The sequence below is a fragment of the Catharus ustulatus genome, chromosome 5 (assembly GCF_009819885.2).
Source record: "Catharus ustulatus isolate bCatUst1 chromosome 5, bCatUst1.pri.v2, whole genome shotgun sequence".
Lineage (NCBI taxonomy): Eukaryota > Metazoa > Chordata > Aves > Passeriformes > Turdidae > Catharus > Catharus ustulatus.
Genome location: NC_046225.1, coordinates 44,880,340 through 44,907,002, shown reverse-complemented (window position 1 = coordinate 44,907,002; position 26,663 = coordinate 44,880,340). Strand labels below are relative to the sequence as shown.

The window sequence follows — 26,663 nt, the reverse complement described above, 5'->3', positions numbered from 1 at the left end:
GTTTTCTGTATATTAAGTACTTGATTAAAGTAATTTAGAAAACTGTTAAAGTACAACAAGCAATAATACAGCCAATCTCACCCATTTGTTGGTGATTTTATGGAAAGTAACTGCTAAACTGATGAAACTTTGCTTAGTGTTTAAACTGTGTTCTGTACTGCATACATGTCTTCTTCCTGTTCGTGCTTAAATGAGCTCCATCAAATATCATTCAAATTGAGTTTTATAACATCACATAAACCCTTACATTTTTGCCATCTGCACTGCTTTTCTTGTATCTAGATCATAAAACCTCTCCTGTGCCTTTTTTGGTTCTGCCACTATTTCTGTTTTGTTTGAGAGATGCAGAAATTTTAATCATTGTAGCACAATATAAAGCTTTGCCAGTGTAGCTGTGTCCACACTAGGAGCTGTTTATTGGTGTACATAATAAACTTCACTGGTCAAGTTCTCATTCTCACAATAAGCAGCTCTGATGTGGTTTGGATAACTAAGAGTCTTCCTCCTGCTGTTTTGTATAGACCCTGTCTTTATTTCTGGTGCGCATTTTTGTGTTTATCACTGTCTATCCCCACTTTCCTACAGCGCATGCTAGGAGAATTCTGCAGCAGTCTAACAGAAATGCATGCATTGAAGCGCCAGGTAATGCATTCACTGCTTAGCTTCAACAATATCCTTTTACTTTTTTTTTTCTCTTACCTTTGGTCCTATAACTCACTGTTCAGCAGATGTTCAGTATTAGTGCTATTGCAGCGCCTTCTCTATAACCAAGACAAGAGAAGTAACTTTGCATAAAATGGCAAAAGGCTTTGAATTACAGTTGTGGAGAATGTGGTTGCCACATTCTTGATTAATAACAATTACAAATAAAAAATATGGTGGTAACTACTACATCAGAAAACTAATTTCAGTAGGCATTTTTAGTATGTTTAAAAGCTGCTATTACATATTAGTAAGGGGGGAGGCAAGCAATTTGTGGCCACTTTTCAAAGGTTGAAAAAGCTTGCCTGTGCTTAAAAGATTGGTAGACTATTTGCAGATAATCAAATTGCACGGTAATGATTACTGTATTGCTAATAACTTTATTTGAATACTAACAATTACACATCTGTTAAACTGAGTTTTCCAAATTTAATTATATTTTCATTCAGCACTTTCCAGATAATGTATGTAGTAATTTGATTGTTGTAATGCAAGGATAATCCTTAATTTTCAAATACTAGACATGTATAAGAACGTAGCATTTATGTCGGGAAAGAGTGGCTTTCTTGAGTTCAGTCTATAGCTTTCTTAATGCTGCTTGTGTCGCAGAAGTGTGGACTGCTTGTATTCTATAAACTTGAGACCTTTGGCTCTCTTTCTTGAAATGTCTTAAAACTCCATTATTGGTGTTTAATGCCTATTCAAAAAGCTTCATTGTGGTGTGTGCAATATTCTGTTTTATAAAGAATATTTTCTAAAAGTATTGTTCAGAAGTGCAAAGAAAAGAATTTTTATGATTGCTCTATGTGGTATTTCATATATTAAAGATTTTGTAAGGTACAATTTAAGAATGTTTACCCTTCAGGAAATTAATAAGCTTTATGAAAGCAGCTTATTGGGGAGCCTGCAAAGACTGAGACATAATTTGTATACCTGTAACTTGCATAATTGATAGGAAGTTGTCTGTTAAATGGATGCCTGTCAAGGACTTAACAAGTTCCTTTATTTTTTTCTACAGAAACTGGTAGTGATCTTTCTATGTTTGAAGCTTTGCGAGACACAATTTATTCTGAAGTAGCAACTCTTATTTCTCAAAATGAGTCTCGTCCCCACTTTCTTATTGAACTTTTCCATGAGCTTCAGCTGCTAAATACAGATTATCTGAGGCAAAGGGCTCTATATGCTTTACAGGTATGCACAGAATTTTTGATTTTGTATGTGTATCAAGCAAACCTTAGATCTTTTTTCACAGCATAGGTTATCTCTTCCAGGATATAGTGACCAGACATTTATCTGAGAAAAATGAAAAGGGAAAGTGTGCAAAATCACTTAATTCTGCAACATGGGTGGCATCAAATTCTGAACTCACTCCTAGTGAAAGCCTTGCCTCTACAGATGATGTAAGTTTTTAGATTCAGAAGCTACTAACAGCTTTTCTTGTGTTTGCACACATGTATGTATTCTTGTCTGCTGAAATATACTAGGGATTGAATTTTGTTAAAATTAGTATCAACTTAAACAGATTTTTCTAAACAACGAGTGGCAAGAGAATCGATGCGAAAGTGATAAAATATGGTAGGATTCCTGGTACTGCAAATGAGTGATGTGACAGGGATGAATGAAAAACATGGAGGCAGATGTAAATCTGGAAACTGATACATTCAGAAGCCAAAATCCTCTTCTGAGTAGGGTCAGGGCAAGTACTGATCACACGATTCTCCAAAAATTTTTATTTTTTTGTATTTAAGAAATCACCCTTCTGTTCAGTTTCTTACATGTTTTGTACTCGAAGTATTTGAAGCAAGTGTGGTAGATTTTCCTAATCGATTTATATCCTGGAAGTAGGGTTGTTCTCCAGTCAGGCAGTCTGATGACAAATGCTGATACCGCAACAAGTCACTGAAAAGAGTTGTTCATACATCTGTGAGAGTATGGTGTGTTCCTTCTTTGTATTCAGTTGTCTGGTATTTTTTAGGAAACTTTTGGCAAGAACATTGCAGAAGCATGTCAAGATTGTGAACAACCTGATGCAGACAATGGGAGTATTATGTCTACTTCTTCAAATTTTGAACCCTTTGCCACTGATGACCTTGGTGAGAATCCTGTGACTTAGTGTTTTAAGTGTTGCTTCCTCCCTCCCTAATTGTCTGCACTTATTACACTGTTACTTGATTTTTAGTGTGTAATCACACGCCTTGTGAGACAAAACATAGTTAAATTAGCTAATTGGGAAACACTGAATTTATCAAAGTGTGTAATAAAATATTATAACTAGTTATAAGTAGATTTCAAAGCTTGGGGCATAAAAGTTATTTTTATTATTGTTTATTTGTCTATCAATTGAAAATTTTTATTTAGATTAAAAAGTGTTTTTATTCTAAATATAGGCAACACAGTGATTCACTTAGATAAAGCTTTGTCTTGGATGAGGGACTATGAGCGTATGAAAGTTGAACCTGAAAGTACCCTTGACTCTGAGGGCTGCTCTAGTAATTTTCAGGGTGCTTCTACTGCTAAATTAGAAGGTATGCACATATACATATATTTTGCTTAGTTTTAGATAATAATTATAATAACTTATCAAGCTAAATTACTTTCCTCTTTATTTATATTGAAAACTTAGCAAAGTTTGAAAGAATATTTACATACTTAAGGAAATAAGTTGGTTTTTTAAAATAGAAAATAAGTTCTTGGAAGTGGTATCTCTGTAATAGTAATGTTCAGTGTATTAAATGTACTGCTTTTTTTTTTTTTTTTTTTTTTTAAATTAAAATGAGGTCCAGGTACTGGTGAATGTCAGTCTGTGCCACAGTCAGGTGATGTTTCTGCAGTTCCATGTCCTCGTATAGATACTCAGCAGCTTGACCGGCAGATTAAAGCAATTATGAAAGAGGTCATTCCTTTTCTGAAGGTAAGGGGTCTTTATAATAAATGTGTGTTCAGTTGCAGACTCTGCTGAAGATGAAGTAAGAATTAGATGTTCGCACGGAAAGATTCTGTGTATTTTTAAATAGGAGAAATAAATGGTGAGGTTTCTAAGTTTCATAGGGCAGGTGGACTTGACATCAAAAAGAATAGATGTTACTTGCTTTGGAGCTGACAAAATTAAATATAGGTATGTTTGAGAATATACTTCTGAAATATTTGGTGCCTTTTAGCAGACAGAACTAAGACTACTAATTAAAACTTACATATGCAGTGATAAGGTATTTTTGAAGAATACCTCTGAGTAGTTGATTTTTAGCATTATTTTCTCCTGTTTATAAATATCTTTAGAGTTGTAGAGAGCTTTTTAACTTCTGTGACTACAGAGAAGAAATGTTCTTTAAGGAAGAAGTAATCACAATTCCTCCTTTGCAAGGTTGGAGAGCGGAGAAGATTGAGTTGTAAGATGCTTAAGGCCTATCCCTGTTCCCTTTTATAGTATGCAGAGTGTATAAACTTAGGTTTGTCTAATAAGGTATTTTGTTCGTGCTAAGTTTAAAAACTATATTGTTGACATGGCAGAGTCAGAGTGCCTGTAGTCTTGTTTTTTATTTGCAATTTTAAGGCTGCATATAAAAGTAGAGATCTTAATATACACTTTAATACACTTGTGTACACAGCCACAATATATGAAGCTTCTTAGTTTGACCAAACATTATAAGATGGCAAATACTCATGTACTGGAAAACTGAGATAAATCCTTGTGTATTGTCAGTCATTCAATAAGTATGGTGTTTGTGAGATTGACTTTCTTTGTGGCATGCTGTTCTTTCAGTGGGCAGCTGGTTTTTTTTATAAATCATTTCTGTATTTAGGTTGATGGCTAGCTTTTCTCTCAAAGTGGTAACAAAGTTCATTCTGTGATACTTGTGTAGGAACACATGGATGAAGTATGCTCTTCTCAATTACTGACATCAGTAAGACGTATGGTCTTGACTCTTACACAACAAAATGATGAAAGTAAAGAATTCGTGAAGTTCTTTCATAAGCAGCTTGGCAGTATACTTCAGGTTAGTAGTTTTTCAGTGCTGATTTGCAACACTCAAGTTGGCTGATGAGCAACAGATAACCCAGCTTCTCTGAAGTTGTATTTTACACCTTGAATGGCATAGCTGTGGTTCTCCTTCAGCTTTTTTATGGTGATGAGGTATTACCTGTGTTCCTAAACTAATGATTTACTGCACACAGACGATCTTTTCTGTCACGGCCAGGTAGTGAGAGGTGTATGTTTGGCCTGTGACTGTCTTCAACGAAATCTCTGGTGATCCTTTTCATGGACATCTTGTGTAAATTCCCTAAAATCTGTTGTCTGCACTTTTTCTGTTTTCTTTTCTACAAGCATGGAGTTTAAATCATAAGCTTACTAAGTTCTGTGTTACTAAGTTCTGTGTGACTAGAGATTCCATGTAAAATCTGTTTAAGATCCTTACCTTTTTCAAAAATGAGCTAATATATACATAACTGATTCTAAATTATTAGAAATATGAAAAATACTTAGTCTTTAAAACTTGAAGCCTGTTGCAGAAACTGAAGAATTATTTCTCTTCACAGGATTCACTGGCGAAATTTGCTGGTAGAAAGTTAAAAGATTGTGGGGAGGATCTTCTTGTGGAGATCTCTGAAGTGTTATTCAATGAATTAGCTTTTTTTAAACTCATGCAAGACTTGGACAACAACAGCATTTCTGTAAAGCAGAGATGTAAACGAAAAATAGAAACTACTGAAGGAATGCAGTCTTATGTTAAAGAGGTTTGTTTTATTTTATTTTTGAAAAATGTAGCTTTTCTGACATTGCTAAATACGTGTATTTTCTAAACTAGTTTGATTATTTTATACCTTATTTATGTTTATTTATTTATGTATTTATGTTACCAGCTGGTGTGTAATCACAATATTGCTTGTGTAGGAGTGTGAACTGGTTTTCCTCAGTAAAGGCAAGTCCTGTGTTACAGATATCTAATTGTATAGACTTTGTTCATAATTCAGAAGAAATTTCTAATGGTTATATGTGAACACAGGGAGGAATGAACAAGTGTTGAAATAGTTTTAACACCTGGGACCATTGAGTATATTTACCCCAGCAGGCAGCTGAGCCTCTCACAGCCACTCAGTCCCCTCTGTAGCATGGGGAGACAATCAGAAGAGTAAAATGGAGAAAGATCATGGGTTGAGATAAAGACACTTGAATTGGTAAAGCTAAAGCTTCACATGCAAGCAGAGCAAAACAAGTGTTCAGCTACCTCCAGGAGAGCAGAACTCCATCACATGTAATGGTGACTTGGGAAGTCAAACACCATCACTTTGCATCTCCCCCCTTCTTCATTCTTTGTCCAACTTTATATGCTGAGCATGATGCCCTGTGGTGTGGAACATCCCTTGGGTTAGTGAGAAATCATCTTCCCTGGCTGTGTCCTCTTCCAAGTGCTGTGGACTCTGACCTCTTGCTTTTGCGGTGGGGTGAGGAGCAGAGAAGGTCTTTCTTGACTCTGTGGAATGCTGTTCAGTGGTAATGAAAACATCCCTGTGCTATCAACCCTGTGTTCAACACAAATTGAAAACACAACCTCATACTATCTACTGTGAAGAAGTTTAACTCTGTCCCAGTGTATTGTTTTTGCATGTCCCCACTACAGCCAGCTAAATACTTTGACATATTGGAGGTCCCAGTTCAGTATCTCTTTAGGTTTGCCTGCTGGTTTCCTTGCAGTAACTTAGTTAGGCATCATCTTTAACAAATTGGAGTAAATCCTCTGAAGTTTTCATGTAGTTGGTTAGTTGGTTTGCTGATGCAGAAAGAATCATTTTCTGGACTTGGTGTGTAAAATACATATAAAGTCTTCAGAAATATTTGAGACTGTAGGACATATCCTTGCTCTAAAAAGCAAGCTTTGGCTAGCTTTCACACCATTTACATTATTAATTTTAGTATTGCTTTTATTGGGAACATAGCTGCATTTTTAAAAGTTATACGATCTGTTTACAAAACAAATGATAAACCAGATCATTTCGTGTATTTATGATTTCAGTGTCCTTTCAGCTTTCTTCTAGAAACACAAATGCCAAAGCAAACCCTTCATTAATTTTTAAATTCCAGCAGAAGATACTTTTTTTAACCTGTTATAAAGTCCTACAAGTATTTTTAGCTATATTACAAGATTATCAATTTAGATAAAATCAATAGCATGTCTGGTGCGAGGGAGACTGTGGAGTGCCTTGTAAAGAGACCAGAGGAGCATGCTGAATCCAGAAAGATCTAGACATGACTTCCTGTTTTATCTGAAGTTGCCCACTGGACCTTTGTTACATAAAGAGTTGGTTTATACCTGCTATGAGAAAGCATGGAACCAACTCAGATTCAGCATTTCTTCTCTCGTGGAAGATAGAGCTAGGGTTAAGGTCAATGTTTGCTTCATTGCTGTGGCAGAGGTTCAGGTTCAACAAAGCCAGAGATGAGCCAGAAGGGGTAGGTCCTGGTTACTTTACAGACCTGCACAATCATCTCTGTATGATCTTCTCACAGCCCTCAACTCTAGAATCCTGATGCAGACATATTTGATCTTGCTCAATTTTCTGTCTTTCTTGAGCCCGGTTAAGTAACTGCTGAAAATACAGCTCCTTGTCTTGATCGGAGTTAGAATCATGAAGTGGTTTAAGATCATCTAGCTTCAACCCCCCTGCCATGATGTATCTAATTCTATATGCCAGATATAATTCAACCACAGACTGTAGGATTAGCTGAATATAAACGTAACTGTTGAAATTAGAAGGGTTAGCACAGATTTTTTTTTTAATGCTTTGCACCTCTGAAATTGTGAAGACATCTGTGTGTACAAAAGTCTCTGTGGCTTCCTTGCTGTTTTGAGATAGCAGTTCTTAGTAAAATTAGCATTTCAACCTTGCTTTCATGGAGCTGTAGTTTGATTCAGTATTTCCAAATTATTTCAGTTCAGATTTGAAGACAGTTTGTGTTTCTTCTAGGCAAAAAAAGGTCTCCAGGTGGATGTCTGTTCTTCTGTTGAAGATGTTGATGAGGACAAAGTATGTGTATGCCTTTCAACTGTCTTTATTCCTCAGATAAGTTTGTAGGTCACTTGGTCTTACTGTTGTCTGTCATAGGAATCAAGTATCTATAAGCAGCCCATTTTCCAGTCTTTAGAAATTTATTAATCTCCTTTTATTTTCAGTGACTTATCAAAGTAACAAAGTAAATTTTACTTTCTATTTCTAAGACAGCTTAACTATTTTTAGCAGTTAACATTTTCTATTTTAATGATACGGAATAAGTTGATTTACTTTCCATTTTTAGGAGAAGGTAGATGTTCTGAATTGGTACATGTGGTCTCAGAGTCCAAGCCTGACTGTGCTCTGAGTATGAAATGTCAGTGCTCAGAATTTGTCCCTTCTTTTCAAGTTTCTTTTGAAAACCATTGAAGTTTCTTTAGATATCATTGGTGAAATGTGTATGAAGCTTTAAATGGTCTGCTAAAGTGTTCTACTTTCTCCAACCGAGGGCATGATACAGGTATATACCAAGCAGAATATTGATTGCTTTCCTAAATGGATATAGGTATAGGAGTAAGCATGTGTGGGAGTGGAGTCAGTGCTTTCTTCTAGGGCTTGGAGCTTCTGTCACGCTTCTTTGGAAGTAAAAGTAGGAAGTTGTACGCCACTTGTTATGGTTGCTTTACTGTAGAAGAGTCCTTTCAAGATCTAGAGCCAAGCTCAGGGCTTTACTTGAGGTTCATATAGGAGCAGCAGAATTATTCAGCAGGGAGACTGCTGAGGAAACACTGCCAAAGAAATGGGAAGGTGCAGTTAGGAATATTTTTATTCCTCATTTAGGAGGAGCAGGGAAGTTGCTGGAAGGTAATAATACAGGTGTGTCTAGCTTCTTGATAATGACAAATCTTATTTAAAAGATTTTTTTTTAACCTAGCATGCTGATCAATGTCAGCCTTTTCAGATAATGACAAACTCAGTAGCTATTTAGGTCCTTGAAAGCTGTGTCTGAACAGTGCCTTGATCTCTTACAGGAAGTTCTGATGCTCTGTTTTACAAGTATTGTTCTGCTGTATTCATTTCAAGGCTGTAAGGACTACTTAAACAGACTTTCAGTAGATACTTTTTAGTTTTTGAGAAACAACTCCTTTATGCAGAAACCTTAGTGTAGTCTTTAGATAAACATGAAATTACACAGCATTCCATGTTTTCCTAGGATAAGGATGAGACTGAAACTGCTAAACAAGCACCAGACTCAGAAGTGCGTGCTGGTAACGGAGTGCCTGAAAGTATTAGATCTGATGCGTCTGATCAAGAGGAAGATGAGGAAAGTGAAAGAGGTCCAGTGGCAATAAGTAAGGCACTTTTATGTAGTTCATTATTCAGTGCTTCCACTGTAGTTTTGACCAGCTAATTTTGCAACAGGATTTGCATGAAGTGTCATGTCAATGTTAAATAGTGTTATGTCAATGGTTAAATATTCCAATTAGAGGAGTTAATTTTTTTCACAATAAGTAGTCTGTAAAAATATATTAGAAACAGATTGATTAAGTTACATATATTGTCTCAGCTTAACTTCAAGTTTATCAGCCTTTAACCTGAATGATGTGAAAGCTGTGCAAATTTTATGCAATTTTTCTTTTAAATAATGTGGCTTTTTAAAATGTAGTTTTACTTTAAAGTAAAACTTGCATATATTTATTTATGTCCTTTTTTTTGTCTTACACCAACTACTTCTGACTTTGACATTTCACACGAATACAGGGGTATTGGTTCATAATATAGCTGCTGTGAAAGATACAGTGAAAGTTAAGTTGTTATTGTATCTTAATCTTAAAGAGTGTTTTGGAGTTAAGGGGTATCATTGCACTAAATTCCCCAGCAGGATTTGGCAATTCAAAGGTGGTTCTACATTGATTTGCCTTTAGGTTTATCAAAGGCAGAAACCCAAGCTCTGACTAACTATGGCAGTGGAGAAGATGAGAATGAAGATGAAGAAATAGAATTTGAGGAAGGACCTGTTGATGTGCAAACATCACTACAAGCCAGCAGTGAAACAACTGAAAACGAACAGGTACTGTAAAAATTGTAAAAGCAGAACAAACCTTTGCTAGTGCACAGATTTTCAGTACATATTTATATGTACCTCATTTTTTCTTGTTGCGCTGTTTTCATGCTTTTCAAAGTAAAAGAATAATACAAGGAATTGTATGATACCAGTAGCAGCTACATGCAAAATGTAGCATTCGTCGCCTAAGTTTATTACAGCTGATGCCAAGTGGATGGATGGACAGAGACAAAGCTAATGTTTACATCTGCTGTGAGAGAGGAAAAGATGTTAAAGTGAGAAAAAAGATGTGCAAGTGAGAAGTTAAACTTTCAAAAAAGTGTCATTTTAAACCTTTAAGTAGTTCTTTCTCTGTGTTTGCTGAGATCGAGTCATAATTGGGAATAATTCACTCTTTATTGTAGCATGTCTTCTGTTTGTGTTTCTTCCCTTTTCTGGAACGACGGTGAAATGTTATTGGGTATGACTGTCATTTTACCATTAGTTTTCTTAAAAAGATTTAAATATGTGGGACCTGGTTTTGGAGAATTGTCAGTTCTTTACATATTAAATAAGATTGACAATCTGTTGAAACTTATGTTTCCTCAGCGGGTATTAACATTAGGCAGGGATATAACTGGAACATTTTACTTTAAAGGCTAAAACAGTAGAACTTTAAAGTGCAGCCAGAGTTTACCTAGGAACTACTTCAGTGAAAAGAAAATGTTCAGATAAAACATGCCTATCAGAGTTAATGATTTTGTAAACTGTTGCTGACTAGCTGGCAAATAGGAACTTGCTGTCTTTATTTCAAACTAGTGAAAAGACAAATTAATGGAGCAAGTGAACAGTTTCTTTCTAGTTAGTACATTAGCCAATAAACTATGATGCTGATGAGTAGAATTTTTTTGTAACTCATTTTTACCTTCTCCAATAGACTTCAAACCAAGAATTGAGTAAGGCAAAAAGCAGTGAGATTTTGTCATCAGAACAAGAATCTGTTAATGTTAAAGGTAAGCCCTGTATGCGGTCACTGAGAGACTAACCCTTCCATATGAATTTGCATATGGTGAGAATTGTCGCCTGTAATACATGTAATTAACAGAAAGATGATCTGGACTGTCTTTTTCATGGAACTGTATCAGTTGCCTGGATGTACCTGTGTTGATAGTGACACTATAAACCTTTTAAAGAGGAAACATGGAATAATCTTACTTAGATAGATGTGGGTTTGATGCTTGACATGAGCAAGAATTTTAGCTGATTGTTGCAGCTCTTGGCACACACACAACTGTATCAGAATTAATGTGTTACAGTGTTTTAATGTTTAGATTTGTACTTGTTTTTTGTGCTATTACCATTTACTAGTTATTGAAATTACTTCAAATTTCTTTTCTGTGAGTAATGTAACTGATTAAGAGGGAAGAAATTGTTTTCCATCAGAAGAAGGAAATACTGGGTTGTATGAATGTTATTTCTAGTGTAAGTGTTGTTACTACCACCTTCCCTGTGTTTTTCTGTTGCAAACACTAGTTTTGTTTTTGGCCTCTTTTGTAGACTAAAAATCAGTATTAGAGTGGCAAAATATTGAGGAATTTACTGTTCTGTATTATATCTCCTCATACCTAGAATGAATATTTTATAGTAGGTCACTTAGTTCTGGAAGGGTTTTTTTGTGGGTTTTTTAAAACTTTGAGTCAGAAATCAAATCACATACTCTCATGGGATAAATTGTTTATACTTAAGTGTGTAAGGGTACAAATAAATGATATTTTACTTCAGTCAGCTTTGTGTTGGTCGAAGAGACTATAATTCACTTTTAATGCTCATTTGTAGCTTAGGATCATAATTTTTAAAATAATAATAATCTGCATTTTTATATGTTCAGAATATTTTACTATTATCTGCCTAGTTAAAATACAATTCTGTGGTTTTAGGTGGACAAGATGTGGCTGCAGTTGTGCCTCATTACCTCAGTGTCATAGAGAATACACCAGCTTTAACAGTCAATACCTCAGAGTCCTTTATAACAGCCACTGTGAAAACAGAAGGATCAAGCTCATCTTTAGCAGTGAATGAAACTCCAACACAGGATACCACATGCGCAGAAAACAAATCTGGTGCAAGTTCTGAAAGTTCCATGGCTGGCAGTCCTGATACAGAGTCACCTGTGCTAGTAAACGAATATGTGTGTATATTTCAGTTAAGATGCATCCAAGAAAAACTATAAGCTTTTTTCTATTTCAGCGTTATTTCTCATTTGCAGTCTTTTTTTCCATCTGCAAATTTGTTTGGGTTTTTTTTTTTTCTTTTTTGTTTCCATCTGCAGATTTGTTATGCACATTGAGTTTTTTTATGTACTTTAATAGTTTTGGAGTGAAAAGAAAACAAAATAGCACTTCTTGAATAACCACAGTTTTTATTAACAGGAACCTGGTTCTGGAAATGTAAGTCAAAAATCTGATGAAGATGACTTTGTGAAAGTTGAAGACCTGCCCCTCAAACTTGCTGTGTATTCAGAGGTATTTTGCTATTATTTGTGGGATTGTTGTTCAGAAGTGCATACCCTAAATGTGTTACCATCAGTAAAAATTACCCAGAATTTTGAGATTTACTGTTTCTGTTACAAAGGCAGAATTAATGAAGAAGATGAAAACAGAGGCCCAAACCAAGAGCTTGTCTGATGAATTACTGGGTGGAAGTGGAGCTCAAGATCAAGAATTAGCAGGAGATGGCCAAACATTGAAGGAACCTGGTAATTATTTTCTATATTCTGCACACATATTGGGAAAACACTCTGGAATGCTAGAATTTAAGTATCACTGATTGAAGTAAGCAGTTATTGTGGTGCTGTAAAAATATTGGGTTTTATTATCATGCATTTGAAAATGATGCATTGATATGAAGGGGTTTTATCTTGCTGTCCATCTCCCTTCTATATACTTCTTTAGATTCTGTGTCTGATAAAGTCATAAAAATTAACATACTTAAAGTGTATGTCGCAACATAATGGGTTTGAAACTTATCCGAAGTAGTATTTTTGTTTCTTGTTACACAAGCTTGGGTTTAATAATACTGTAAATTATAATTGCTATTATCTGATTTAATGGCACTCAGTATAATTTCCTGGCAGACTGCTCAGTGCTTTTGTGATAGAAACATTCGAGAGACTTTTCAGAATAGTAAAATATCTCCTCAGGGAGAAGGAAATTATTTTTTTATATGAAGTGTACGATGTGGTAGAAAATAGTTCCACTATGTATGGTAGCAATACATTTTTTCAATTTCATGAAATATTTTTTATGCAGATACAAAATCTTAATGCAGGTCAGGGAAGAAAATATTGTTGTTTTTTTCTATAATATTGTGACAAAATTACAGTATTAAAGACTTCTATTTTATTGTTAGGGGTATAATTCTCCAGTGGAGTGTACAGTAATGGCATATATAAAGGCATGAACTGGGTATTCTGATAGTAGCAGTTTTCTGCTAGTTTGCCTCCTTCCAATTCCTCAAATAGTATAAGCTGATTTAATGCATTTGCAGTGATTTGCATAGATTTTTTCCCAGAACAAAGTGTGAGGGAAGGTGCATCTTTCCTTCCATTTCAGTCACTACCTGTCAGCATTCTGCTTGTCACAGCTCTGCCAGCACAAGCCTGTTGTGCCCATTTGGTGGATGCTTATGCCTAGGCCTACTGTGGGAACAGTCTGACCAGGAATGCCATGCCATACTAAAGTTGTAGCTAGCTCTAAGCCATTCTTAAACTGTGTATGGGATAATGGCTGTAGCTGTTCAAGTAAGCCATGGCTGAAAATGCTTGTGAGAATGAAATAGCAGTTGAAATGTGGTCATAAGATGTTTGATGCCTTGTAGATGTTAGACTATGATTTTATTCTTATTTTACAGAAACTTTTGGAGCTCAAAATGCATAAGAATTATCCGAAGATGTCTGCATTTATAAACTCTATGTATACAAATGCATATGGAAGATCAGCACTAATTTCCCAGAATTCTGGAAGTGTATAAAAATGTAAAATTTTTAACACACTGCCTCTTAGGATAGGTATGTGATCTTCTGCCTGTGGCAGTTTAAACAGCTGGAACTGAATCCACGTCTCTTCAGTTTTGCTGCAGTGTTCTTTTTCTGTCTTAATTTTTTATTTTTTATTGTGACTTGTTTGGTAATTTTAAAATTGTTCACAATGGTAGTTTTAAATAAAGTTTGGACTTGTCTGTAAATATTCTCTTTTGAAAAATTTTCTTTGGCTTACAAACTGGTATGCTGAGTTTGTTGCCAGAAGTTAATTGACTTGTTGGCATGCTTCTAGCAGTTTGCTCTTCTCTTACAAGAAACACTGCTAATTTTCCTGGGACAAGAAATTCGCTAAGTTTCGTTCATCATCGCAAAATATAAGGTATAGATACAGTACATACCTACATGTTGTCTTTATAGCCTAGAGTATAGGTTGTCTGTTATAAAACGTTCCTGTTCATGGCCTGTGGATTTCCTTTCTATCATTACATTTATCTGAGATGAAGTTGAATACCCTAGGTTTGTAGTTAACTGCAGAAACCAGCTGTATTTTTTCTGCTTTTGCTGAATCCTTTTGATGTTCAAAGGATTAAACCTGTCTGAAAATGTTAGTATTTTTTCATAGCTAACACTTAAAATTGCTGCAATTAAAGGTCTGGAGAATCTGTTCTAAATTGTTTGACTTGGTAATGAAATTTAGGAAACTACAATTAATGTTTTTAAAAAACAGTTGAAGTCAGCACCTCCTAGAGTCTCATGGTAAAGGTGGAATTAGAATTACAGAAAAGTAGATTGGAAAACTTAGTTCCATTTTTCAGGTCAGAGTTGCTAATAACACCAAGTCATTAAACTGAGCTACAAGAAGCTTATTCAGCAGACCTGCTGCATTATAAAGATCCTGTTTACCTTAAACACAAGGCTTTTCTGAAAGTAGTTAAAAGGCACTGATCATCTTTAATTCAGGATTGTGTTGCTTTTGAGGTTAGTATGATAATATGGCTATATACTGTGGGAGACAGTATAGTGATGGTGAAGCCTAAATATGCTTGAAGCTTAAATAAAATGAGAATGTAATTCTTCTGTGATTTTTTTTCTAGTTTGTTTGGAGTATCTCTAGGTTTTATGAATGAATTTTGAATTGGCACATTATGATCACATGCCTCTCATGCCCAAGGATGAAAATAGATTTGCAAAAGGTTTGAAGATAGTTTAGTTACTCTGCAGGTTTATAAACTGGTGGTACTACTGTACACAGAAAAAGTTTTACCATTTTGAGGACCAAAGAAATACATTGTGACAAAGGCAAACCTAGGAAACTGAAACAATCAAAGTTCTAATTACTAATTTAGCCCAAGAATCACTCAGACCTAAAATAGGATATTTTTTATAAAGTAGAGTGATATTATGTGTGCAGATTTCAAATAAGGCTAGTTTATATGTTTAATCATTAAATTCTAAGCTCAAGAAAGAACCTAAGCACACCCCATTTCTGAATTCTTGTACTGGAATGGTGGATTTAACCCTAGCCAGCAACTGAGCACCAAGCAGCTGGTTGCTTACTTGTCAACCACTGGGATCAGAGAGAAGTGGAAGAGTGAAAACAGAAAGAATTCATAGTTGAAAGAAAGATTAATAGGTAAAGCAAAAGCTACACATGCAAGCAAAGCAAAATCGCAAGCAGGTGTTTAGCCATCTCCAGGAAAACAGGGCTCCATCATGCATAATAAGGACTTGGGAAGACAAATGCCATTGCTCCAGCTGTCCCCTTTTCCTTCTTTGAGCTCTATATGCTGAGCCTGATGCCCTATGGTGGGGAATAACTCTTTGGTCAGTGTGGGGCAGCTGTCCCTGGCAGTGTCCCCTCCTAACTGCAGCCCCAGCCTTCTCACTGGGGGCATGGGGTGAGGAGCAGGAAAGTCAGGACTCTGTGCAAGTGCTGCTCAGCAATAATGAAAACATCTCTGTGTTATTGACACTTATCTTCAGATTCAAAACAGCCCCATATGAGCTACTGAAAAGAAAATTACAGTAAATTCACGAATACAAGCCGCACTGAGTATAAGCCACATCTCTGGGTGTTGGCAAATATTTTGTTCTTTGTCCATAAATAAGCCGCACCTGAATACAAGCCGCTCTGTCGTTCGCAGCGAGGACCCGCGTGCAACAAAGTTGCCAAATACTAACAGAACCACGGCATGGCGGGGGGTTTACTGGCTCGGCTCGGCTCGGCCCCCTAGGGGCTGCTGACGGGGCCAGGTGGCCCAGCTCGGTGGTGCCGCTCGGGGCTGGCCGCCACCTCTGGGTTTGCTCACCCCGGCCCCGCTCCCGCTGCGGCGCCAGCCGGGCATGGAGCGCCCCCTGCTCCCGCCACGGCAGCGGAGGGCAGGGGCAGAGCCCCCCCCCTCCTCCCCGAGCCGCGGCAATGGCGGCGCGGGGCCCCCCCGTCTCTCCCCCGGGCTGCAGCAGAGGAGGGAAGGAGAGAGCTCTCCCGCCTCTCTCCCCGCCGCCGGTGCTGCCTGCAGGAAGCCAAGGCAACAGAGTAACACTTTGTAACAATTGCGAAATGCCGGCTTTTGCTGGCAGGTGCTTGGCTTGGCGCCCTGGCTGGCACATCTGGGGTTGTAAATGTCAGAAAATTATTCACATATTAGCCGCCCCCGAGTATTAGCCGCACTTCCAGGTTTCCACCAAAATTTTTGTCAAATTGCTGCAGCTTGTATTCGTGAAAATACTGTACCTGTCAAAACCAACAGTATGTGTACATGAAAAATGCAGTGAAAGGGTGTTTCTTTGGTCATACCTTCTCTCTACTGTTTTGTCATGGAATGGTCAACAGGGACCTCTCAAGGTCATCTTGTGCCAGCAGGGCAACTCAGAGCTGTTTGCCCAAGTGGCTGTTGAGTATGTTCCTGGTGGGAGACTACCACCTCTCTCTGAGCAACCTCTGCCAGTGTTTGCCACCTTTACAGCAAAGTGTTTCTTGACAACCAGAGGGAACCTCCTGTGTTTTGCTTTGTGCCTTTCTAGTCTGCTTTCATTAGCTCTTGCTCAAGTAATGGAACTGCTGAAATTAAACTCGCGCCTAATGCCAGTCCTTCTAGTCCATGTAGGTTAATTTCAAGCAGAATTTGCTTTGTACTTAAAAGGAACACAGGGGAGTGTGGGAGTGAGATGGGAAAAGCAGAGTCTTGTGCTTGAGACATTGCTTGCTCCCTTACTGATCTGGACCAGAATTAAATGTTACATTTTACTGTCCAATACTCCCCCAGTTCACCACTCATGGTGGTTCTGTAATGCCCTGAGTACAAAGAATTGGAAAAATTACCCTTAGGATGAAAGGTCAGAGGCCAGAGTTGCTGGCTCTTCCCTTAGGAGGAGGTTGCTGTGGGACATCTGTCCTTTACTGTTGTACAGTGAGTGACCTAATGAACCAATGGAGCATGTGTATGGATCCAAGTCATACTGGATTTGGACTCCTTTACACTACTGGAAGTAACTTATTTCTGGGAGGAAGGTAGAATAATTATTTCTTACTCTAGATTGCAATCACTGCTTTTCAAATGTTATTTTAATCAGATCCAAATGTATCCTGAAATGATTCATGCTGCAAAACTAATTACATCATCCACAAAGTCTAAGCATTACAACAACAAATAACACTTGCTGTGGCTGCAGTGATAATAATTGAACTGTAGTTGCCTACTAAAGGATTAGCATCTTGCTTAAGAGCAAGTTCATACAAAACCCTTCAGTGGTAAACTTTGAAGAACATGTCAGAAGCCTTAATCCATTCTACACAAGGTTGGATATTCCTACAGTAGTAGTTACTCAAAGACAGACTGGAACATTTCTTGTCCTACTTTTATATAAGCATCTCTCTCTTCATTTGTCATGAGAGATACAAGCTCTGGGTTTTCACTAATTTCGCCATATGAATAGGGCTGGCCAGCTACCATTAAAATAGGACCCAGAGTTTCCTGTTCCTCCTCTTGTTCAAAGTTGCTGCCAGCTACTTCGATTCCTGCTCCTCTTGAGTGCTTGGCATCTTCTTCAAACTCACTGTTATCACTGTGTGATCCATGGGGTCTGCTTTTGACAATAGGAGCCTGGTCTATGCTAGATGATGGCTTGGATTCATGGATCAGAAGAGTCTTGATTATTTCATTATCAGTGACAGTTTCTTTAACATTTTCTTCAGTTTCTTCAGAACCATTTACTCCTAATACACAAATATTAAGTGTTAGAGGGATCAATTGTTCACAGTTACCACAGGCATCCCATATAGATTATTATTTTCAACTCTGGATCTCTTTTACCCACACTAGAATTCTCTTGAAAGTACAGACATTTCTGAGAGCTTTCCACTGTAAAAATTACCACTAAAATTAGTGCATGGCTAAAGTCAGAAGTTTCAGGACCCACCTGACCTCTGGCATTAGGAATATAACCTCAATCTTAAAACTAGATTTTGGAAACTAAGGTCTGATAATCACTAACACAGAATTGAAACACTACCTTCTAAACCAAGCTCACTACATTTTCAGTGGGAAAGCTGTACTTAACTGCACTAAGGCTGCTGAAATAATTTGTGAATTCACTAAACTTACCAACACTATTGTTGGTGGCTGTTGCTGCTCCTTCCACAGTGCTCTGTGACAACCAGATAGGTTGCTTTTCAGGTGCTTTTTCTCTTCTTTTCTTCTCATGCTTTGAGTCTTGGACATCAATATTAAAGTTTTGGGTGTATGTAAGGCCAAAAGCAGAACTTCTGTGTGTCCATTTTTCAAGGCGGCTGCAGGATTCCAGCACACTTGAGCCCAATGTCAGACTGAAGCCAAATGAGATGTACAATTTTGAAGAGGTAGAATTCAGGCAAGAACCCCTTCCAGTTCCCATTAAAAAAAACAAACAACAACAATCACAAACAAACAAACCAACCCCAAAAACATGTTTTGTCAGCAGACTAGCTTTAAAAAGTGCTCTAATAATTTACGTTCCCTTTTACCTCTCTCAGAGGCAAGCGGTTCTGAGCCATTGGTTTTTGCAAGGTCTTTTCAGTAGTGCATCTCCGGATGAAGCACACTTGGTAGAGAAAAGTTTACTTTCTTATAGAAAGGGCTATGAACATTACCTGAAGGAGTAATCTGGGAAATAAATTACTTATAAAAATCAAAAAACTAAAAAGGTATAGCAATAATTTAGGATGCCTTAGATATTACAGACTTCCTCATTAAACAGCAGACTACTGAACAAAACAGAATGGAGTACGTAGGCTGCAAGTTCAGTATTTCAAAGATTTTACAGCTGTAAAGTTTTGGGGGGATTTGCATTGAACAGAAGTTCTAGGGTGATGTTCATACCTTTCTGATAATTCTGGTATTTCTGTTGGCTGAGGCTCCAGCAAGTCATAGGGCAGCACAATATCTTCAGTCTCACGCAGCAGCACAAAGATAGGCTCAATCTGCTCATTGAACTTTGCCAGCAAGGTTCGAGCGTCGTGCTTCGGAAGCCCTGAGCCATCTTCCTCTACTTCAGTGTTGCAGTAAGTGCAGCGGAAAGTCTCTGCAACATTTTCCAAAGTGAGAATGCTCATGTTCATAGAATGCAAAAAGATCAGTAGTACCTTGTTAAGCAGTGGGCAGCCTGGATACTTACCCAGACGTTCTGACTTTATCCATTTGTTCAGATTAACTAGGGGAACTCAATTCTACAGGCAGACTTGAAACAGAGTGGTATTTTATGCTTGTTATGCAAGTGAGAAATGTCTCAGGAGAGGAAGTTAAACTGGATAGACATGTATTGTAATCAGTTTATTTTTTTTTTATTCTCCAGCCTCGTCTTCTCAGTTCTTAATGTAAGAAAATATATTTTCAAGCATAAGTAGCATCTGGTTTTAGTTGTTCCAGAGTCAGAGTCAAGGCATATGCTAAAACCCCATATTTATGCCTTCACAAAAACAAACAAAACTTCAAGCCTATTCTGTGAAAATATATCACCAGCCTCAATGTTTGCATTTCAGTAACTTGACAGAGTCCCATCATTTGGAAGAAAGGGATGATTTTGCTAACTGGCAGAACACAAATTTCACCTTTGGAATTCCAGGTTAGTCATATATAAAGCTCATTCTGCCTAGCTGTGGCCTCCTTTGCAGATCCCATGACCCAGATGTCAGCACAGTAGCTGTGCTCTGAGTAATATATTGCACTATGATGCCATTTTGATTAATTTTGAAATAATACTCTTTTTAGTTACTTTGATTTTAGACAAGAAAAGTCCACAAGCTCTGACACCACTTCTGCTATGGATGTGTTGTGTTGACCCATGAGGAGCCTGAACTTCCCAGCCCCAGAGTGAGAGAACAGCTCTGCTCTGATGCCACTGAGCTGCAAGATTATTACAGTAAGTGACTGCAAACAGTTTTACCCATCTTGTCTGTCAGAAGGGCTGACCACACAAATGGATTACCCAAGAGATTCAAAACAGAGTAAAGACAGTACTGTGTTCATATTTCCACATGAGGAAGTGAGACTCACAAGACTTGGATGAGTGAAGATCACTCAACCACGTTCAAAGTAAAACTGAGGCCTGGAGTCAGATTCTCAACCTCAGCTCATACATTCAAGATTAATCTTGCTTTTGTTTTGCCTGTTCTATAGAGGCAGCACTTCTCTTACCCGCACCTCCCTGTTCCAGCCCCTTGTCCACCAGCAAACAAGAAGCATATTCTAACAAACATGCTTTTACTGCAAAGTTTGCTTATGAAACAGTTTTGTACTATCAGGGTTATTCTTTACAATAACAGCAAATAAGCAATATAAATAGCACACCTGTAAATGCATCAAAGAGCTGATTGACTTCAAGGTCCGTGTACGTGCTAGAGCAAGATGGACATTTAAAAGAGGATCTGGTGGTTGAATCCCGCTCATCCGCTTCTATTTTCCGGCGCATATGATCCAGTTTGTATTTTACCACATCCACCAGCACCTTGTAATTGATGTAATAGTAATTGTGCCTCGTACTCTTCCCATTAGGCCCCGTTTCAACTCGCATCCGCAGCTTCACCAGCTTGTCCACCTTAAGCGTGTTGAGGACAGTGCGCAGCTGCTTACGCTCATACTTTAGCAGCTGTAACAAGTCATCTTCTTTCACGCAGGGGTAGCGGATCAGCACATCCAGGGCCAGGGAACACTCCACACCATAGAAACCACGCACTATGTATTTGGCCAGGCGCTTTAGGGCTGCTGGCACCTCGCTGGGAGCGTTTTGCTCCATCAGGAGCTGAACCACTGCCAGTGGAGAAGTGCTGTACAACAAAGAGAGGGGAGGTGAGCTGCAGCAAACCTTTCTTACCCCTCACAGGCAGGTGTAAAAGAGGTCATTGCTGTGCTGCCCTTCTGCAACAGTCTTCACTGAATGGAGGAATGCAAAATCCTTAAACTGCATTGGGGGATGGGGAAGGTATTAATAGGTATCAGAAATTATCTAATCTTGAAGTATAATGGTTACACCTGAAATATTAATATCCTCATGTAAAAATCAACAGACAATATCTAGGAAAACGCATTACAGAAAGTTCATAATCCTCCCAGAAGACAGCACATTTAATTTGCATGTCTAGGTCTGCCTGCTTGCATTCACAGCCAGCCAGATAAGAGCAGAAGTGAAAGTAAAGCCTTCAAAAATAAAGTTCAGTACTATAAATCTTAGTTGAAATTTTATCTGCCTTAGTGGCAAAGTCACAAGAGGCATTTGAGCACATGTTCACATGTGCTTTCTGATATTTCTGCTGTGATCAAAAGATCTTGCAAAGCTGGGGTGCAGGATGCTCCAAATTATCTGCCCTCAGTATAGGATATTTGGGGTAGCACATTTTCTCTCTTGATGCTCTTCTCCTCAAGAAGTAGGACTTCTGGCCATATTCCTAATGTCATTAACAAGAATGTTACTAATTTTAATCAGCCCAACTTCCTAACCATTTCTCATTTGTAAGGAAGGAGAAGAAAAAACAATAAGGTATGTTTCAACAAAGCTACATCCCAACTCCCTTCTTTGAGGCATGTTAAAATCCTACAGTAGTATTTGACATTGCCACCTCTAGCCAGATTTGCATGCAATGCACAGAGTGCTGGTGTAGCCACTGGCTCAGGAGCTGGTAGAGGATGACATGTTATGGCACACTACATCCAGCCCTGGCGCCCACTGCAGAGGGTGGTAAAGCTCCAGCCCAGGTAACTGCATACTGCTATCAGAGCTTCCAGGGAACTCATATCAGAATTCCTGGTTAAACAAACAAAACCACTTGCACTAGCCTAGTACTTGGGCCATAATTAAATTTGCACTTCACACAGTGCACCTTATAGAAAACAAAGGCAATGGAAACCTGCTGGTCTGAGTCTGGAAACCCTAAAGGTGATAGCACCACACTGACCTAAATTTCCTACAGGAAAAGTGAGAGAACACTGGAATGGGCTGTCCAGGAAGGAGTCTCTGTACTTCAACAGGAAAAGAGCTGGAGCAGACTGACATGGCTTTGAGAGTTGTTTTGCCCTGAGCAAGGGACCAGATGGTCTCCAGATCCTCTTCCGAACCTAAATTCTTCTGTTCCAAGAGAGTTAACAGCAGTAAGGAGTGAAGTTTTGGCAATGTCAGTCTATTCCTTGACAATCTTTCTCAGACTAAGAGCAGCACTTCTGTGCTTTTTGACAAAAGCCTTCATGAATAAGCACTTTTTAAAAGTCATTGTTTTTGTTGTTATTATTATTTTTATGCTCTATCACTTCTTCTTTGCCCTAATCCTCAAAAGAGGCTTAACAAATTTAATCCACAGAAAAATTTGCTAATTTGTGCTTCTCTTTCTGACCTGCCTAATTCTGAACTTTTTTCTGTGCAGTGCTTTATAGTTAGCAGTAAGGAAAGGGTAGACAATGTTCTCAGCCAGTTCCAGAGAAGATTAGCATGGCTTTGAGTTTCCTCAGGGAAGCACTCTGGAGAGCCCTAAGCCTTTTCCTCCCACACTGGGCAGAGTCCATAGAATGGAGGCACTGCAGCCTCTAGGACAGGCCCAAAGGAAAGCAGCCATCAGGGAATTCTGTAACCCAGCCCAGCCCTGCTGAGGAGCACCGAGGGCAGCCCCAGCTTCCGTATTGGCAGTGTTACCTCATGTACATTGGTCTGGGATACATCTCAGAAAGCGCTGGGTGCCCTCTGTGTGGGTTAGCGTCATATGACCTCCAGCTGGATTGTGGAAATATGGAATAAGACTGTTTATACATCAAGTTCTTGGCAAATATGTCAGCAGAATGCAGACACTTAAAGGACTTGTACTAGGTATAGCTCTCACGACTCTTTTTTCTTACCCTAAGTCAAATACAGAATGAAATTATTTCAAAGGGAGTGTGATGAGTAGGCAAAATCATTAGGGAAGAAGTAGGACCTGAACTGTAAGCAGGAGTCTTTGCTGACCTATCAATTCTCTGGATGACTCCTCATCTCAGACTGGCACTGTGTACTTTCATCTCTAAAGCAAGCACTACTCTGAAGTGTTTCTGAGCACTTTGATGTTGAAAGCTTGTCAGGTACAGTCTTACAACCATATAAAATAGTCATGGAAAGAAAAAAAACAACCAAACACACAGAAACCCCACAAACTTCGGGAAACCCCACCACACTCATACAACAGAGCCTAACCTTCCCCCCTGCCGTACCTAAACACATAGTTTAAACATCATTAACTCGTTCGGGGATACAAGTGAGCAGGTTTTTTCAAAAACAAATCCATAGAACCTACTGTCCATTTACAGGGGAATTTTAAATCTGCAAGCCTTTGGTTCAATAGAAGGAAATGGCTTTCTTTTACAGAAATGACTGAATTTGACCTGAGTAAGAGACACTTATGGATAAAACACCCTCCTCAAGAAATCTTCCTTTAGGCTACAAAAGAATCAAAAGTGGATGTGTTTTATAATAAAAATTGTTTAAAATAAAATCAGGGGGAAGTTTTTTTCTACCATGCTGTTATATTTAACATCATGTAATCACCCAGTTTGAAATCCCACAGTTCATAAAGACTACTTATTTTCAGAAGTCATTGGGGAGTTTTCAGTTGCTAGGCAGCAATTCTCTTTTGAGAGGAGCTAGAGACCACCCTTACCAAGGAAAGGAGTAGGAAGTGTGTAGCAAGAAGGGCTTTAGACAGAAATCTGCTCTACAGCTGAGTTACAGTCTGTGTTAAGGAGACAGGTATTCTGCTACTCAAGTAGCATTTCTCTCAGCTGATAGCATGGGTGGACAAGATATTCTAGAAGTCAGAGCTTAACTTTGCACTTTTTCTGCTTCTAAAGTATTTATTATTATGAGGGGAGGAGCTACCTTCTTGTTGCATTAATTATTTTTAAAATTATTCAATAACTTAGATGTTTGAGGGGCCCTTCTGCTTATCGCTTATATGGAGCCACAAGCAGAAACCGCATTTAGGATCCCCTTTTTGCTATGGGAAACCTACACAGAGTTGCTTGTTGTGCCAGAAGGCAACTATTAAAAGCAGGATTTCAACTCAAGAGGCATCATATAAAGCCAGTTTTGCAAGGTTTCTCTGAAGCCAGTTGCTTAATTAACTCTTTTTTTTTTTTTTTTTTTTTTGTTTGAGCTGACTGAGAAGACAAAGTACCCATTTCACAATTTAAAAGGCATTAAACCGGAAAGATTTGGTAGGATTTTGTCAGATTTCAAATAACCCTATCACTTACAAATCAGTTAAAATCTTATCATTACCTCTTCTGTACAGGCAGAAAACTTCAGGCTGATGTTGTAGAGAAATTGCTTCTTTCCTAAGAGTTCAAAGCAACTCCAAAACAAGCTTAAGTATTTCCCAGCCTTTTCCTAGACCTATCTGTGATAAGCCCTAATCATCACCCAGCTGGTGCAAGAATCCCCAAATCACATTTGATTAGCAGCTGAATGAGTTCAGCCTTACATACGTTGTGTCATGATGAAGCTATAAATCTTATTGCTCAATGAAATCCACCTACAAGAGGCAAGGATTGAAAATGTGACTGCAATCTTTGATTAGTATTTTCATTAGCATAATTTTAGAAGACTAAAAGTAACATAATCATTAACTCCTTTTGTTGTTGTTGTGAACCAAGTATTTAGGATAGGTAATTTACATAATTTGTTTAGAAGCTTTCAGAACCAAATCAAACTGGAAATTTTAATATCTTAAAGGAAAAACTGGAATGTTTACTAGTTCCCATATTTTTACTTATTAATCATTTTAGGTGGCTTTTGTCTTTAAAAGGAAAGAGAGGGCAATTTTTCACTGTATTTTTCTAGATGACAAAGTTATAGATACTATTTTATGGATTAGATTTCTCTGTTTAAAAACAATGTTGAAATAAGGTTGCCAGACATTGTACAGTACAGTGTTAAAATACTGAATTCTATTAGGATTGCAATCATCATATTTCATCTCAAATCTGTGCCTCTCTCAGAATTGTTTTTATATATGCACAGTGAGGTTAATGTTTTGGAGTGACACGACTTACATCTCCACTGTACGTGTTGCAGCATGTATTGTGCTTTTGTTACTGCTCTTGGTTGCTGGATTTCTGACTCCCTGACTTATCAGGCATGTGGGTCCACTGAGGACTCAAGGTGTGGGTGTTTGTCTGCATAGGACAGACTGTGGGACTGGCATCAGTAATGCCACTACAGAAGGTAGTGCCTCTGAGAATTGGTAGATACCAAGAAAAAAAACTCATATTTTAACAGTTGTAAGCAGGAATTTCGATGCAAAAACTTCAAAGGTTTGAGATTGCTTTTTAGAAACTGCAAGAAGAGGTGACTATAAAAAAAAATCTCTTGAGATTACCTCTGGTCTTGCTTGCAATTTATAGTAGCAGAGATTGGTTTAATCCCTTATGGTGGGAAAAACTCTGCTATTGCTCTTTTTTTTTTTTTTTTCCATTAATAAGAATCCACTTGGAGGATACTCAGAGCTGAGAAGTGTATTTGGCATAAATCTTCAACTGCAAACACAGAATGTCCACAGGGCAAAATTTAAGAGCTATATCTCATTCCATGTAGTAGTTATTGAGCATGCTCCTTTGTTGTCATGTTACACTAGAAAAAGCAGGGGAGCAAGACTGCTTGCTGCTACCTGTTTGGTTTAGTCTGTGGGAAATGTTTACAAAAAACAGTTTCTGTGGGTTTCCTTGCCCAGTGGTTTGAACAGGGAAAGTGTCATGTAACCTCAGTGCTGTTATCCGTGTTACAGCCCTCAGCCTGCATGCGGAAGTGTAGAACCAGATGACAACAAAACAGCTTTCTAAATTAAGGAGAGGGATGGTGTGGCTGGTAACACTGCTTTCAGAAACAGGAAATGGCTGTCACCTGTCATGCTGTGGCTGACAACTCCTTTGGCAAGGACAGCTAACCCCCATGTAGCAGACAGAGGTGCTTACTCAGCTCTGCACATTCAGATCCAAGCCAAAAAAAAAAAAAAGGAAAAAAAGAAAGTGTGGTCTGAAAAGGTATTTCAGACTGCAGGTAGCCTTGGCACCAAGAGGCGTGGGAAGCAGGATTTGTGCTGGTATGTTGTTGTGATGTTGTGTAACACAGACATTATTGAAAGTGGGAGCTTGAGATAGGGATAGGCAAAGTCACTTGGCTTCCTTCCAAACACATTTGGGTGGCTGAGATGTTTATCTGGAATGGTATGGGCATGCACCGCACTTGCAGGCTACTTGATAGAAAGGAGGCAGCTAATCAACTGAGCAGTCTCAGGAGTAAAAAAGTAAATATAGAGTCTGATCAGAGGTTGGAGGAGAAAACTAGCAGGGTGCTGCTTTGGGGGACAAAGGTATAGGGAAGATCTTCAGAAAGCAAATGCAGTAC

At 38.2% G+C, this 26,663-nt stretch overlaps 2 protein-coding genes across 29 annotated transcripts in view; one reads left to right on the top strand and one right to left on the bottom strand.

Moving 5' to 3' along the window:
* PCM1 (pericentriolar material 1) overlaps window positions 1-14,854 on the top strand; it is a 40,848-nt gene extending 25,994 nt beyond the window's left edge. For 14 of the 28 annotated variants that reach the window (XM_033059865.2, XM_033059889.2, XM_033059886.2 and 11 more), the window contains 16 exons: window positions 586-642; window positions 1,721-1,893; window positions 1,974-2,102; window positions 2,678-2,795; window positions 3,090-3,227; window positions 3,480-3,613; window positions 4,563-4,697; window positions 5,239-5,436; window positions 7,666-7,725; window positions 8,903-9,041; window positions 9,615-9,760; window positions 10,671-10,746; window positions 11,671-11,921; window positions 12,163-12,255; window positions 12,365-12,488; window positions 13,643-14,854. In XM_033059865.2, coding sequence (XP_032915756.1) covers window positions 586-642; window positions 1,721-1,893; window positions 1,974-2,102; window positions 2,678-2,795; window positions 3,090-3,227; window positions 3,480-3,613; window positions 4,563-4,697; window positions 5,239-5,436; window positions 7,666-7,725; window positions 8,903-9,041; window positions 9,615-9,760; window positions 10,671-10,746; window positions 11,671-11,921; window positions 12,163-12,255; window positions 12,365-12,488; window positions 13,643-13,668 — 1,997 coding nt within the window. In that variant the 3' untranslated portion in view covers window positions 13,669-14,854. The remainder of the gene's footprint in view (window positions 1-585; window positions 643-1,720; window positions 1,894-1,973; window positions 2,103-2,677; window positions 2,796-3,089; window positions 3,228-3,479; window positions 3,614-4,562; window positions 4,698-5,238; window positions 5,437-7,665; window positions 7,726-8,902; window positions 9,042-9,614; window positions 9,761-10,670; window positions 10,747-11,670; window positions 11,922-12,162; window positions 12,256-12,364; window positions 12,489-13,642) is intronic. The other 14 variants (XM_033059888.2, XM_033059879.2, XM_033059878.2 and 11 more) reach the window with 7 other exon arrangements.
* Window positions 14,855-17,582: 2,728 nt separating this feature from the next.
* LOC116996835 (general transcription factor IIE subunit 1-like) lies at window positions 17,583-22,036 on the bottom strand. The gene is made up of 5 exons (XM_033060857.1): window positions 21,951-22,036; window positions 20,597-21,072; window positions 19,130-19,331; window positions 18,377-18,597; window positions 17,583-17,988 (listed from the first exon to the last, which is right to left on the bottom strand). Exons 1-5 carry the CDS (start codon window positions 22,034-22,036, stop codon window positions 17,594-17,596), a joined length of 1,380 nt encoding a protein of 459 aa, XP_032916748.1. The 3' UTR covers window positions 17,583-17,593.
* Between the last annotated feature and the right edge of the window lie 4,627 nt (window positions 22,037-26,663).